General features: G+C 47.4%; 1 protein-coding gene across 2 annotated transcripts in view; it reads left to right on the top strand.

The window, feature by feature from the left end:
• Positions 1-15,519, top strand: part of LSAMP (limbic system associated membrane protein) — a 1,474,250-nt gene extending 1,458,731 nt beyond the window's left edge. For both annotated transcript variants that reach the window (XM_030533410.1, XM_030533393.1), the window contains one exon: positions 15,056-15,519. In XM_030533410.1, the coding sequence (XP_030389270.1) occupies positions 15,056-15,072 (17 nt within the window). In that variant the 3' untranslated portion in view covers positions 15,073-15,519. The remainder of the gene's footprint in view (positions 1-15,055) is intronic.
• The last annotated feature ends 806 nt before the right edge of the window (positions 15,520-16,325 follow it).

Here is a 16,325-nt window from a genome sequence, read left to right as displayed (position 1 = left end):
GTGGAGTACAAGGAGCCAGAACTGGGTGACACACAGAGATGTGTCCTGAAAATATGGCCACAAGACCCAAGGCCTACATGGAAACAGAGCAGAAGGGAGGAGATAGGAACACAGCAGGGGTGGAGTAAGGTGACCAGATGTCCTGATTTTATAGGGACAGTCCTGATTTTTGAGTCGTTTTCTTATATAAGTTCCTATTACCCCCCACTCCTGTCCCTATTGTTCACACTTGCTATCTGGTCACCCTAGGTTAGCGAGAAGCGGAGTAAGAAGGATTGGGCTGGGATTCAGGAAAATAGAGCAGGATGGGCCAGGAAACAGAGAAATTTGAAACAGGGCAGGAGGGAAACTGGTCAGTAGGGAAGGAAGAATTAGCACATGGGAAATCTGAGGATAGGGGCTGTCATAAACAGATAGCTAATGGTTAATGTCTCTTTCACCTGAAACACCTGACCAGAGAACCAATCAGGAAACCGGATTTTTTCAACTTTGGGTGGAGGGAATTGGGTGTCGGAGTCTTTTGTTTCTGTCTGCCTGCTGTCTCTGAGCTTTGGAGAAGTAGTTCTATTTTCTAATCTTCTGTTTCTAAGTGTAAGGACAAAGAGATCAGATAGTAAGTTATATGGTTTCTTTTCTTTGGTATTTGCATGAATATAAGTGCTGGAGGGCTTTGATTTGTATTCTTTTTCAATAAGGCTGTTTATTCAATATTCTTTTAAGAAATTGCCCTGTATTGTGTTATCTTAATACAGAGAGATCATTTGTATTTTTTCTTTCTTTTTATATAAAGCTTTCTTTTAAGACCTGTTGGAGTTTTCTTTACTTCAGGAAAATTGAGTCTGTACTCACCAGGGAATTGGTGGGAGGAAGGAATCAGGGAAAGCTGTGTGCGTTGAATTGGCTAGCCTGATTTTGCATTCCCTCTGGGAGAATAGGAAAGTTCTTTTGTTTCCAGGATTGGAAACGGAGAGGGCAAGTCTCTCTGTTTGGATTCACAGAGCTTGTGTCTGTGTATCTCTCCAGGAGCACCTGGAGGGGGGAAGGGAAAAAGGATTATTTCCCTTTGTTGTGAGACTCAAGGGATTTGGGTCTTGGGGTCCCCAGGGAAGGTTTTTCAGAGGGACCAGAGTGCCCCAAAACACTCTAATTTTTTGGGTGGTGGCAGCAGGTACCAGGTCCAAGCTGGCAACTAAGCTTGGAGGTTTTCATGCTAACCCCCATATTTTGGACGCTAAGGTCCAAATCTGGGAATAAGGTTATGATATGGTGTAGCAGCGGTGGGATCTAGACAGAATCCAGAAGCCAGTAGGAATATTATATTTTTCTTTTCTCTGCTAAGGGCTTTTTAGCAGAGAGAAACAGTTTGGTTTTAAAAGGGAACCAGAGAGAATTTTTTTTTCTGCTCTATCTGGCAGTTTGTGGCTTGCATAATAAGCAAGAAGCCATTACCAAACTGTTAAGGGTCTTTTGTCATGCAATAGCCCTCCCATTAGGAGGCAAGTACCAGCACTTATATGCATGCAAATAAAGTGGTTTTTCTGGTTTCCCTTCATTGAACATTAGCTAGAGAGAGAAAGGGAAAAAAGCACTGTTGCTAGGCAGACTCCAGGAGGGAACAGAGCCTGCAGTTCAGAAGATAAACACCGGAGGGCACCCCAACACAAGAAAACAGGAACCATGTCTACCAGGACAAAAATGGAGGCCGAAGACCAATTCAAAGAAGCTGAACACAGGCGAGAGATGGAAAAACACAAACAGGAACTAGAAATAAAACAAAAAGAGATGGAGATAAAAGAAAAGGAAGAAAACATGAAACTGGCAGCCTTCCAAAGAGAACAGGCAGCCCAAGAGGCAGCACACAAAAGAAAACTAGAAGAAGAAGAGGTGGCCTACCGAAGGAAACAAGCAGAAGATGAGTTGGCCCACCGCCGAGAAATGGAAAAAACAACAAAAAGAGAATGAAGAGAAGGAAAAACAGAGAAAACATGAACTGGACTTGGCAAAAGCTGGGCTGCATGTGCCAGCCAACCCTAACAACCCGGCGCCAATTATTGCTCCACAGCACAGGAAATTTCCCACCTACAAGGCAGGTGATGACACCGAGGCCTTCTTGGAAAATTTTGAAAGAGCCTGTCTTGGGTACAGCATCCCCGAAGACCAGTACATGGTAGAATTAAGGCCACACCTCAGTGGACCTTTAGCAGAGGTGGCAGCTGAAATGCCTAAGCGGCAAATGAATGACTATAAACTTTTTCAAACCAAGGCCAGATACAGGATGGGGATAACCCCAGATCATGCCCGTCGGCGTTTCAGAACCCAAAAGTGGAAACCAGAGGTGTCATTTCCCAAACACGCCTACTACATTGCAAAAAACTATGAGGCCTGGCTAACAGGAAACAACATTCAAACCCTGGAAGAACTGAACCTCCTCATACAAATGGAGCAGTTCTTGGATGGTGTTCCTGAAGACATCACACGGTACATACAAGATAAAAATCCCAAAGATATCGCTGAGGCAGGGGAGATTGGAGCCAAATGGATGGAACTGGCAGAAAGCAAGAAAGCTACTGTCAAGGGGAACGATTACCACAGGGAGCACACAGATCATAAACCCTACAACCGAGGACAGCCAAAGACCCCACATACCACCCAAGTAAAGCCACACCTACCCTACCCTTCAACCTCACCAGTCTCCAGTAACTCACCTCGGCCCAGTGACCCATCAGATGGAAGATGCTTTAAGTGTAATGAACTGGGACATATCAAGGCAACTGTCCCAAGAACACCATGCGAGTGCAATTCATTACACCTCCATCACACCAAAGATCCCCAGGCCCAGATGCCTCTCAAATACCCGTGGAGCGAAGGGAAAATTTGAGAGTGGGCGGAAAGAAGGTTACTGCGTGGAGAGACACGAGGGCACAAGTGTCAGCTATCCACCAATCCTGCGTAGACCCCAAATTCATCAACCGAAAGGCCAAAGTTACAATTTACCCCTTCATGTCACAAGTTGTAGACTTGCCTACAGCTCAACTGCCTGTCCAGTACAAAGGCTGGTCAGGAATGTGGACTTTTGCAGTCTATGACAATTATCCTATCCCCATGCTACTGGGGGAAGACTTGGCCAACCAGGTGAGGCGGGCCAAGAGAGTGGGAATGGTTACCCGTAGCCAAACCAGGCAAGCTTCCAGACCCATTCCTGTTCCTGAGCCGTCCACAGAGGCCCCGTCTGTGTTACCAGAGACCCAGACAGAGGTAGTGGATCCAGATTCCATGCCAACCACTGAAACAGCCACAGCATCTCCAGTCCCAGGCCCGGAACTGGAACAGCAACCAGCAAGTGCAACCACATCTTCAAACTCAACGCCAGAGGGCGCCAGCGAGCCAGAACTGGCAGAAGCAAAAGACAGCCATACCCAAAAGGCTCAGCCAGAGCCTGAAATACCCTCAGGTGCACCAGCGGAGAGCGGTTCACCAGCAGCGGAAACAACCCCATCACCTACATCGCTTCCAGAGGGACCAAGCCCAAGTCCACAGTCTGAGGAAGAACTGGTGACCCCAGCCTCAAGGGAACAGTTCCAGACTGAGCAGGAAGCGGATGACAGCCTTCAGAAAGCTTGGGCGGCGGCACGGAGCGCCCCACCGCCTCTCAGCTCTTCTAATCGATCCCGGTTTGTTATAGACCAAGGACTTTTATACAAGGAAATTCTTTCTGGTGGACACCGGGAAGAATGGCAGCCGCAAAAACAGTTGGTGGTTCCAACTAAGTACCCGGGGAAGCTCTTAAGCTTAGCCCATGATCATCCCAGTGGGCATGCTGGGGTGAACAGAACCAAGGACCAGTTGGGGAAGTCCTTCCACTGGGAGGGGATGGGCAAGGACGTTGCCAAGTATGTCCGGTCTTGTGAGGTATGCCAAAGAGTGGGAAAGCCTCAAGACCAGGTCAAGGCCCCTCTCCAGCCACTCCCCATAATTGAGGTCCCATTTCAGCGAGTAGCTGTGGATATTCTGGGCCCTTTCCCAAAAAAGACGCCCAGAGGAAAGCAGTACGTACTGACTTTAGTGGACTTTGCTACCCGATGGCCAGAAGCAGTAGCTCTAGGCAACACCAGAGCTAACACTGTGTGCCTGGCCCTAACAGACATCTTTGCCAGGGTAGGTTGGCCCTCTGACATCCTTACAGATTCAGGGTCTAATTTCCTGGCAGGGACCATGTAAAAACTGTGGGAAACTCATGGGGTGAACCACTTGGTTGCCACCCTGTACCACCATCAAACCAATGGCCTGGTGGAAAGGTTCAATGGAACTTTGGGGGCCATGATACGAAAATTCATCAACGAATTCTCCAATAATTGGGACCTAGTGTTGCAGCAGTTGCTGTTTGCCTACAGGGCTGTACCACATCCCAGTTTAGGGTTTTCACCATTTGAACTTGTGTATGGTCACGAGGTTATGGGGCCATTACAGTTGGTGAAGCAGCAATGGGAGGGGTTTACGCCTTCTCCAGGAACTAACATTCTGGACTTTGTAAGCAACCTACAAAGCACCCTCCAACACTCTTTAGCCCTTGCTAGAGAAAACCTAAAGAATGCTCAGGAAGAGCAAAAGGCCTGGTATGACAGACATGCCAGAGAACGTTCCTTCAAGGTAGGAGACCAGGTTATGGTCTTGAAGGCGCAACAGGCCCATAAGATGGAAGCATCATGGGAAGGGCAATTCACGGTCCAAGAGCGCCTGGGAGCTGTGAACTACCTCATAGCATTTCCCAATTCCTCACTAAAGCCTAAAGTGTACCATGTTAATTCTCTCAAGCCTTTCTATTCCAGAGACTTACAGGTTTGTCAGTTTACAGTCCAGGGAGATGATGCTGAGTGGCCTGACGGTGTCTACTACGACGGGAAAAAAGACGGTGGCGTGGAAGAGGTGAACCTCTCAACCACCCTGGAACGTCTGCAGCGGCAACAAATTAAGGAGCTGTGCACTAGCTTCGCCCCATTGTTCTCAGCCACCCCAGGACGGACTGAACGGGCATACCACTCCATTGATACAGGTAATGCTCACCCAATCAGAACCCCACCCTACCGAGTGTCTCCTCATGCCCAAGCTGCTATAGAACGGGAGATCCAGAACATGCTACAGATGGGTATAATCCGCCCATCTACCAGTGCATGGGCATCTCCAGTGGTTCTGGTACCCAAACCAGATGGGGAAATACGCTTTTGCGTGGACTACCATAAGCTAAATGCGGTAACTCGTCCGGACAACTATCCAATGCCACGCACTGATGAGCTATTGGAGAAGTTGGGACGTGCCCAGTTCATCTCTACAATAGACTTAACCAAAGGGTACTGGCAAGTACCGCTAGATGAACCTGCCAAGGAGAGGTCAGCATTCGTCACCCATGCGGGGGTGTATGAATTCAATGTCCTTCCTTTTGGCCTTCGAAATGCACCCGCCACCTTCCAGAGGCTGGTAGATGGTCTACTAGCTGGACTGGGAGAATTTGCAGTTGCCTACCTCGATGATGTGGCCATTTTTTCAGACTCCTAGCCCGAACACCTACTCCACCTGGAAAAGGTCTTTGAGCGCATCAGGCAGGCAGAACTAACTGTTAAGGCCAAAAAGTGTCAAATAGGCCAAAACAGAGTGACTTACCTGGGGCACCAGGTGGGTCGAGGAACCATAAACCCCCTACAGGCCAAGGTGGATGCTATCCAAAAGTGGCCTGTCCCAAGGTCAAAGAAACAGGTCCAATCCTTCTTAGGCTTGGCCGGATACTACAGGCGATTTGTACCACACTACAGCCAAATCGCTGCCCCATTGACCGACCTGACCAAAAAGACCCAGCCAAATGCCGTTAAGTGGACTGATGAGTGTCAAAAAGCCTTTACCCAACTTAAGGCAACACTCATGTCTGACCCTGTACTCAGGGCCCCGGATTTTGACAAGCCATTCCTAGTAACCACAGATGCATCTGAGCGTGGTATAGGAGCAGTGCTCATGCAGGAAGCAACAGATCACAACTTCCATCCTGTCGTGTTCCTCAGCAAGAAACTGTCTGAGAGGGAAAGTCACTGGTCAGTCAGTGAAAAGGAATGCTATGCCATTGTGTACGCCCTGGAAAAGCTACGCCCATATGTTTGGGGACGGCGGTTCCAACTACAAACTGACCATGCTGCACTAAAGTGGCTTCATACTGCCAAGGGGAACAACAAGAAACTTCTTCGATGGAGTTTAGCTCTCCAAGATTTTGATTTTGAAATTCAACACATCACAGGAGCTTCTAACAAAGTTGCTGATGCACTCTCCCGTGAGAGTTTCCCAGAATCCAGTAGTTAAAAAGTGTTCTTAAAATGTAAAAGTCTGTTAGTTATATACTTAGTGGTATATGTAAAGGTGCATGTGTTGTATTACCCTGGTTATTTTCAAGTTCTAGAAGGAAATTGCCGCCAGTGAGCTTCCCCACTGTCTGCAATTTGGGGGGCGTGTCATAAACAGATAGCTAAGGGTTAATGTCTCTTTCACCTGAAACACCTGACCAGAGAACCAATCAGGAAACCGGATTTTTTCAACTTTGGGTGGAGGGAATTGGGTGTCGGAGTCTTTTGTTTCTGTCTGCCTGCTGTCTCTGAGCTTTGGAGAAGTAGTTCTATTTTCTAATCTTCTGTTTCTAAGTGTAAGGACAAAGAGATCAGATAGTAAGTTATATGGTTTCTTTTCTTTGGTATTTGCATGAATATAAGTGCTGGAGGGCTTTGATTTGTATTCTTTTTCAATAAGGCTGTTTATTCAATATTCTTTTAAGAAATTGCCCTGTATTGTGTTATCTTAATACAGAGAGATCATTTGTATTTTTTCTTTCTTTTTATATAAAGCTTTCTTTTAAGACCTGTTGGAGTTTTCTTTACTTCAGGAAAATTGAGTCTGTACTCACCAGGGAATTGGTGGGAGGAAGGAATCAGGGAAAGCTGTGTGCGTTGAATTGGCTAGCCTGATTTTGCATTCCCTCTGGGAGAATAGGAAAGTTCTTTTGTTTCCAGGATTGGAAACGGAGAGGGCAAGTCCCTCTGTTTGGATTCACAGAGCTTGTGTCTGTGTATCTCTCCAGGAGCACCTGGAGGGGGGAAGGGAAAAAGGATTATTTCCCTTTGTTGTGAGACTCAAGGGATTTGGGTCTTGGGGTCCCCAGGGAAGGTTTTTCAGAGGGACCAGAGTGCCCCAAAACACTCTAATTTTTTGGGTGGTGGCAGCAGGTACCAGGTCCAAGCTGGCAACTAAGCTTGGAGGTTTTCATGCTAACCCCCATATTTTGGACGCTAAGGTCCAAATCTGGGAATAAGGTTATGATAGGTTATGATAGGGGCCTAGAACTTGAAGGAGAAGGGGTCTGGTGCTGGGGAATGGGCGTAGGATCGTATAGGATATGGACCAGAAAGAGGGGGAGCTGGAAAAAGCGAGCCCATGATGCTAGGAAATAAATGGACCTAGAAGGTGAGGACCCAGCAGGAACAACTCTAGCTATTTTGCCAGCCAGGATGGAAAAAAAATTTGGCATACAGCCCCCACGAGGGACCGATCCCCTACTCCCACCCCCCAAAAAGGCCAGCCAATCAGAGTGGCGAAGAGTCAAAAAAAAGCCAAGTGGTGCACCAGAACAACGCCCCCCTGGAAGTTGGTGTCCAGAGCAACAGCCCTGCTTGCCCTCCCCTAGAACAGGCCATGTGGTCCAGGACCTGGGAAGGAAGAGCAGGTAGGGCCAGGACAGGGCTGATGAGAGGATGGAGGGAAGTGGGGAGAATTGTACCGGGGCCCTGAGCATGGGGTGGGCCCAAAACTTCTGTAACTGGGGTGAGGCCCCAGAAAACATGAGGTGCTGAGGCCCCAAAGTTCTCTCAACAGGCCTACCACAGGCTAAGAGAAATGGAGCAGGAGAGGCTGGGAAACACTCATAATCCTGATGGTATCACCAGAGGGCATCAGGGAGACACGAAATCCTGATTAGTGGCCATTCTGCTGTTGCAGGGCACAGGCTGCTGTCTGTCTGGGCCTGAGCCATGCAGACAGAAACCCTGTAGAGCAGCCAGCTGCTCATACAGCCTGTGGAGATAGGAGCTTTCCCACCTCTCACTTCCCCAGGTGGCAGGGAGGTTCCTCCTGTAACAGGCTCTCGGAGAACACAATGTACAGTGTAAGGATGGTTTTTCTGGCTGCAGAGCACTGGCCACTTTACTATCAGCGCAGAGAAACTCCTGCAGCTTGAGTTGCAAAGCAGGATACCTCCCTTCCCGGCTAGCACATCACTCATCTGATATAGTGAGGGAAACGTGTAGTTTCTCAAAGATGCTCTCTGCAGCTGTGGTTAAAGCTAGTCCTAGCCGACATCCTGAGTGGTTTGATTGCTGCTCCAGAACATGCAGTCAGGTGTATAGTCCTACCCTTCCCACACACAGCTCTCAGAGGCCTGCTCTACTGAACTGTTCACTGCTTGGCAAATTTTGCAGCCAGGGGAGGGGACTCAAAGAAGAGTTTGGCAGTTGTCACCGTGGATCAGCAGCAACTATGAGCTCCCAAAAGCCCTGGCCTTCCACCCTGATGGGGTGCACTAGTATCTGCACAGGCAGCATTCAGTTATGGGTTGCTGGCGGTGCGGGTACAGGGAGATACTGTGAACCCATCTCAGAGCTCTCAGAAAGGAACTACAGGGTCAGTCTGATCCTCTGGTGAATAAATCGGTCCTCTGGTGGGAAATGGTGGGCATGCTTCTTACTCAGCAAAGCGTGCCCTAGAATGGATGTGGTGCTGTCTCCTTCCCCCCACCAGGCTGCTGCTCACCCTGGTTTGTCTGAATATGCCCATCCTTATGAGCGTGCTGCTGGATGTGATTCTGCAGAGACATGGAACCCACCCAGCCAGGCCAAAATCTTTAGCTAACATCTGCCAACATAACAGACAAGCCACATGGATTTCCCCAAAGCTGTTAAGCGGAAAATATTTCCTTACATGTGATTACAGCTTATGCTGTTTAGCAGGTATTGTACCCTGTGCTGCCATTGAGGTAGCTAAACACAGCACTGGATGAATCTCTAGCACCCATATTGCCCCCAGTGGCCTCTTATTCTGCTAGAAGCAATGTCGTCTTCTCCCCCATCGTCCCTGGTGGTAGGTATATTCTCTTTTGGGGAACTCCCCCTCTTTACGCTCAGGAGTACCTTGTCCCATGTTACTTTGGTCATCAGCATCAGTAGCAGCAACTCTTTCATTTGTAGACCCCCTGCCACAATGAGTTACCCAGAGAGGAACCCGACAGTGAAAGCTTCTGCATCCTGCTCTGGTGACTAGCCAAGCGACCACAGCACACCCTGTGCACTCATGTTCCTGCCCAGGAACGTGTCCCAAAAAGACAACTGTTCCTTTGCAGCATATAATTACAGTCCGTTTGCATATTGCTTGGCTGTGGTGCTATACCAGGGGCATGATGATCTCTAGGGGACGGCAGCCTTTGTCATCACCTGCTGTGGTCAGAAATGAGTCTTTTTGACAACCTTGTCCACTGGAGCCCTGAGCACTTCTCTGACTCGGTATGGGTGGGTCCAGGTCTGTGTGTGAGGTGCTGGAATGGCGGCTAAGAGTGGGACACAGCTTCAGTTAACACAGCAGGAAACCAGACTTAATGAACAAATTGGGGAGACTCATGATCATTTTGTGGTTAATCCCTGGAGAAAAAGGGGAAAGGCCTAAATGAAACCAATAAAATGGCAAGTCAAGATTGAGGTGCAATGCCACAGCTGTGAGGGCGGGCTCTGGAAATGGTAGTTTCAGGTCAGCACTGGAATAGCAGGGGGGGCTTGCAGCAGGGCAGGAGCGAGGGGCATAAGCAGAACTGTGTGAGTGAAACATGCAGGCTTTCACACGCCATCTCTGGGTTTCACCAGTGCTGCCAATTCTCCATTTTTGTGTGTATTATGAAAATGCACTTTAAATCAACCTCACTTCCACTGAAAACTTCAGTAGTAATAAAAGGGAGGCCAGAAAAACCCTGGCAGGCGCAGACTCTGTTTTCATTGACATTTTAAATGGTTATTTTTAATAGTACGTTTAACTAATGCTAACTTATCCATGGGAAGAGAATTTGGCCGTTAACATTGGCATCTGTTTAACAAACTGAGGCTCTGCATTTGGTGAGGCATGAGTATAACACCAATAATATTACTTGCTAACAGCAGACTCATTAGCATTAATTGGTGCGTTTACTACCACATAGAGCATCCTGTATCTATGAGAACATTTACTAGATGTACCTTATTCTCACTGGGAAAAGTACATAGGAAACTATTATCTTCGGAGTAGTAATATCAGCAAATGAGTATTTAAATTAGCAGTATTAATTGTAACCCAGGACCTTCAGAAACGTAGGGAAGGTGACAAGATGATTGAGGAGATTATGCCTGTAACATTTTCCCACTGGAGCTCTAGGAACACAGCTATAAATGAGTTTCAGGGGGATCATGACCAAAGATGCCAGGAACACTGTAAACAAATTTTCTTGACAAACATTTCACAGTTCAGCAAAGACTGGCATGCTCTGCTCAAGAGAGGCCTTGTCAGAAAGGGTAGGGTACAGGGAAGGACTGAGGGGCATGGGATCCACACACAAAGCTCTGCCTATGACAGGAATAGCAAGGGGGGCTGCAGGGCAGGAGTGAGGGGCATTGGCAGAGCTGTAGTCCAGTACTAGAATAGCAGAGGGTTTTAAGGCGAAGTAAGGGGCATTGGCGGAGCTGGGTGGGGAGCCCAGAGCTGGAATAGCAGGGGGGCTGCAGGGCAGGACTGAGGGGCATTGGCGGAGCTGTGTGGGGAGCCCGCCCAGGGCTGAAATAGCAGGGCAGCTGCAGGGCAGGACTGAGGGGCAGTGGCAGCTGTGTGGAGAAGCTTCTATAGTCTGTGCAAGCTTCCCCACAAATCCCTTCCAGTGCACCTCATTCCGTCCCTGAAGCACCGCATTGTTTGCCCAGACTATATCTGCTTTACCAGGCTTGTCTTCATGAGCACAGCTGACTAAATTCACCTGTTCCAAACTCCTGTCCTATTTGACAGCTGATTTACAAGACAAGGATTAGTAGAAGAGTAAATCAGCACCTAATGCTTTCATATTCCTTCTATATTTGCTGTAGACATCAACGCATGGAGGAGTTAAAGCTAATCAGACTATCTGTGTCTCAAGAGAAATTCTGGGATGAGACACTGTGTAAATGGGCACAGCTGTATTGAAGTCAGCGGAGCTATGCTGTGATAATGCGGTTCTGGCGAGACCCAACTGAGAGTGCCAGTTCAGGACAAATAGCTTAAAACAGGGCAGTTACAGCCCAAGGCTGGGGTTTTTTCACCTCTAAGGCAAACCAAACCAGCCAGACAAAGAGGACTTTGGTCTCACCCCACTGGCTAACCACAAGTCACACAAGCAATTCTCTTAGACACTCCAGTTGCCCAGTATTACCAGCAGTGCCACTCGTCCTGGGATGAATGGTTATGAAAATCAACACCCCAATAAAGGAAAAAGGTTCTCTTGATCCCAAAGAATCAAGCCCCAGACCCGGGTCAATATATAAATCAGATTTTACCCACAAATCATGCTATTGCCAATCCTTTAGAATCTAAAATCTAAAGGTTTATTCATAAAAGGAAAAAGATATAGATGAGAGCTAGAATCGGTTAAATGGAATCAATTACATACAGTAACGGCAAAGTTCTTAGTTCACGCTTGTACCCGTGATGGAGTAAACTACAAGTTCAAATCAGCAAAGAATCCTGTGGCACCTTATAGACTAACAGACGTTTTGGAGCATGAGCTTTCGTGGGTGAATACCCACTTCCTCAGATGCATGTAATGGAAATATCCAGGGGCAGGTATATATATGTGTGCTAGCAAGCAAGCTAGAGATAACGAGGTCAGTTCAATCAGGGAGGATGAGGCCCTGTTCTAGCAGTTGAGGTGTGAAAACCAAGAGAGGAGAAACTGGTTCTGTAATTGGCAAGCCATTCACAGTCTTTGTTCAATCCTGAGCTGATGGTGTCAAGTTCAAATCAAGTCTCTGGAATACATCCCCCGCTGGGATGGGTCATTCAGTCCTTTGTGCAGAGCTTCAGTTTGTAGCAAAGTCCCTCCAGAGGTAAGAAGCAGGATTGAAGACAAGATGGAGATGAGGCATCAGCCTTTTATAGTCTTTTCCAGGTGTAAGAACCTCTTTGTCCTTACTGTGGAAAATTAGAGCAAAATGGAGTCTGGAGTCACATGGGCAAGTTCCTGCATACTTTGCTGAGTTACAAGGCGTATCTGCCTTCTCTGAATGGATCAATTGTATAGCTGATGGTCCTTAATGGGCCATCAATCAGGTTAGGCAGAGCTAACACCAACTTGTCTGGGATGTCTCCCAGAAGCATAGCATAAGTTTGAAGTACAGACAGTATAGAGCCAATATTCATAACTTCAACTACAAAATGATACATGCATACAGACAGCATAATCATAACCAGCAACCCATAACCTGGTCTTAGACACCTTATATGACCCCCTTTACATAATATTTGGTGCCACTACAGGACCTTGTTTGCAACTATGTTCTATATGGTCCTAGATTATATCAATAAGCTCACACTATGCCACTTTACACAAGCTGAGAATTTGGCCCCTTGTTTCTAAACAGCAAAACACATTGGACCTGAGTTACCACTGTGTTTCTCCAGTTTTATGCCAGTGTAACTGAGACATACTGGAGTGATGCAGCGCTGTATCAGACCTTTTGTTTTTATATCTACTCCAGGCACGTCCAACCCGCACCAGACCTCTGGAAAGCAGAGCAGGGCTCAAACCTAATGTCTGGCTCCAAACATCTCCAAACTTGGCACTTCACATCAAGATCTGGACCTGAATCTGAATTCAAACTTCACAGCTCATAACAAAACCCAGACACTCTCAAATTTTGGGGACATTAGAGTCAGGGAGGGATCCTTGCTTTGTTGTTGAGACGCAGCACTGTGGAAAGTCTTTTCTGCTGTGCTTTTGTGTCCCACTGGATATGACATTGATATTGGTGTAAGGGTAAACACGGAGATCAAGTGTAACTGGGAATGGGCTATAGACATCTGGGAGTAAGCATTTGCTGCTGTTCCTAGACACAGGTCAGGATCCAGAACCCTTGCCATCCATGCCAATGGGGAGGGAACGGGGGGGACGGGTCATTCTGAGACAGCCAGATCAGAGTAATGGGGGCTGATTGCAGCTGAGTGATCATGGAGTTAACAAACCAAGGAGCAGTACGAAGACTGTCCAGGGGGAGGAAAAATTACAGCTGAGGCACTTTGTGCCTCTAATGATCAGCTCGATGAGATAAAACCAGCGCGAGGCAGACAAATGGAAACTAGATTCAAGAGGCACTGAAAGAGACAAAACTGCAATGAAAGCTCCGGAGATTAACTCCACAGCAATGAAACTTTATCTCCCATGGAACCCAATGCACACTCACAGTCCCTCTCTGTGCACCCTCCTGTCTCTCACTCACCCCCCACTTACATAATCACTACAGCTGGGAAAGCACTTACTCAGATCAAACGTGTGACATGTGAGTTCACTTTAACATAATCCTTTTTTATTCACATTGGCATGAAAGAACTCTTGTTTGCAAGAAAAGGAAAAGAAAGTCCCAGGTGCCCTTGTGAACAGAATCTGTCACCGCAAAAGTGTTCATGTGAACTTAGGCACTTTCTCTAGGCACCTGAGTTTCCACTGGTAAAGTCCCCTAGGTGCCTAAATTTCTGCCAGTGGGGGTGCACACCACCTCCTAGTTCCTGATGCTGCTTGGTTGCTCATTGCTTAGTCATGCCTAAGTGAGATTCACAAACTAGTCATTCTCCTGCCATCTCATCTATAGGGCCTGAACAACTGGGCATTCTCAGATCACACCTAATCCCCACAGACAGCAGCTGTGATAGTGATGCCCCTTCATACTCCATGGCCCGAGCTCGCATCCAAGATGTGGGAGTCCCAGTTCAGAGCCCCTCTGTGCCTGATTTAAAGCAGGGACTGGAATCTAGGTCTCCCACCTTCCGGATGAGTGCACTGGCTGGGCTATAGGCTGTTTTGGAGTGGATCCCCTTCAGTCTCTCCTATTGAAGCAATTCCACTTTGTAATAAATATTTCACTAGTCATTGGAGCAGGGCCTAGTCATTGGATCTCGGGTGCATGCCTTAGCCCCTAGGCTAGCCAACAGCTGAAATGTGCTCACAGAAACCAGTTTGTTTAGTAATTTCAAACAATGAGGAAATTAGTCAAAATCAGAGTCTGGTTGCGGTTCATTTGTGAACTGAAAAAGGAGCTAAAGTCATTCAAAAAATGGTTTGCAATGAGACCATCTTTTTCTCTCATGCACATGCACATGTACATGTGTACATCCCTCGTGCTCCTCGCTGCTTTAACGCTCTTATCTGCTTAACAGACATTAACACTACATTCCCCCTAACATCCTCGGAAGGCTTCTGTTGTTCTCGCTTCCTTGCTCCAGCATACTGTACTGTTCCCACCTCTCTCACAGGCTGTCTTTGATGAGCACGTGGGCAGTTTGGCTCTCATTCATTATGTATGAAGCCAGGGACCTCCCGTCTTGCTGCAGCTGAACCATAAAAAAAATTCCTTTGAAAGCAGCTGTAGGACATGCCAGAGGTGGGAGACAGCTAAATAGGTTGGGCTGCTGCAATATGGCAAAAGAAGAGGGAGAGGGAAACATCAGACCTGATTCTGTTTCCTGGCACCTTGTGTCTTTTTACACCCACTTAGCTCCGCTGCCCTTCTGATTCAGTATCGTTTTACACCCACCATGCAGAGGTGCAAAGTGGAGGGTAACAAAGAATGAGGCCTGTTGTTTCTTAAAAATTGAAAGAAGGGGAAGGAGAAAGGATACATTTTGGGGCATGGACCAACCCTTCCCTGTGTCTCCTGGGATGCTGACTCAACAGGTTTCAAGGCGGAGAAGGCAGAGAAAATAACAGGGTTTTTGATTTCAGGTCCCAGTGAGGCTTAATGGCAGAGGCATGGCAGTCTTCCAGTGAGACCAGCGACTATGATTTCTGCCAACCCAGACAAGGTACTCACTTGTGAGCTTCAGACCCATTTGGGATGGAAAAAGAGAGTGAGCTCCACTCCTTTCCAGCCATCCCTCCTTTAGTCTCTCCTCTCACCCTTTCTTCAGTACCTCTCTAGTCACATTGCCTTTGGATTACCAAGCAGATGGCAGGAGGGACACAACCACACATACAATCACAAAGAGGCACATATGCCTCCCCTATCATGGGCGCACACGTGCACCTACACACAAAGGCCATCCATGCAAATCCACACAGTCCCAAGCAGAGGCACCCATACAGCCAAAGGGCCTACACACAGGCAATCTTAGCTCAAACTTCACATTAATATCACTACCAAAATGAAATCATACTATTTAAAGAGCACAATATAGTTCTATTCATATTGGTGGCCAGGTCTTGTTCTCCCCCTTATCTGATCAGCTTCACAGCCACACTTTGGTTTATAAATGTAGAGCATTTACATAAAAAAATAAAAAAAATGCTGCTAATGAGTAAGTGCTTGCTGGCCAGAGTATGTTAAAGTGAGCAGACCTTGATGTGGCCAATGCACAATACAGGGTGGTTATTGTAGGGCAAAATAGAAAGGGAACCCCACCAGTTTTGATGGTTGCAGGTTGCCATGGGTGCTGATATTATGTAGTAAAGCTATATTACATCAGCTTGTATGGTGGGGTGGGAAAGAGGACAAGTAGGAGGAGGTAAGAAATATGTAAAAAGAATCCACAGCCAACCATATACATATGCGTCATCCACCCTGTTGGCCAATCAAGGGACTGAACCAGGGACTTCCAGAGTTAGAAGCATAAATCTGCAGAGCTTGAACTAAAGAGCCATCTTCTGGTGAGGGCTCAGCCTCGCATCCTCTATGGACCAGGCACAGAGTGAGTGACAGAGTACACACAGAGCAATGAGTGATATACATACAGTGTGTGGAACATCCCATGGGCTCCCAGCCACTTTCCCAGTGTGTTGTACAGGAGACGGGAGGGAACTCACTGGGCTGTCTGGGTTCCCTTGGATTTTGTTAGGGAAGGAGAATGTGCAGCTAGTGGCTCAGCAGTTACTTAGGTGAAGTAATTTACCCCCCTTTCTTACAAGAAATTGAGCTGAGGATCTCTGCCTCGATGACCTAAGGAAATAAAGGGGAATTATTTTTTTTTCCCCATCTAGTGAAGAGACAGAGCTGGCC

This window comes from Gopherus evgoodei, chromosome 1 (genome assembly GCF_007399415.2).
Source record: "Gopherus evgoodei ecotype Sinaloan lineage chromosome 1, rGopEvg1_v1.p, whole genome shotgun sequence".
In the NCBI taxonomy this organism is placed as follows: Eukaryota; Metazoa; Chordata; order Testudines; family Testudinidae; genus Gopherus; species Gopherus evgoodei.
Note: the sequence above shows the minus strand (reverse complement) of the source record. Positions and strands in the feature narration are given on the sequence as shown.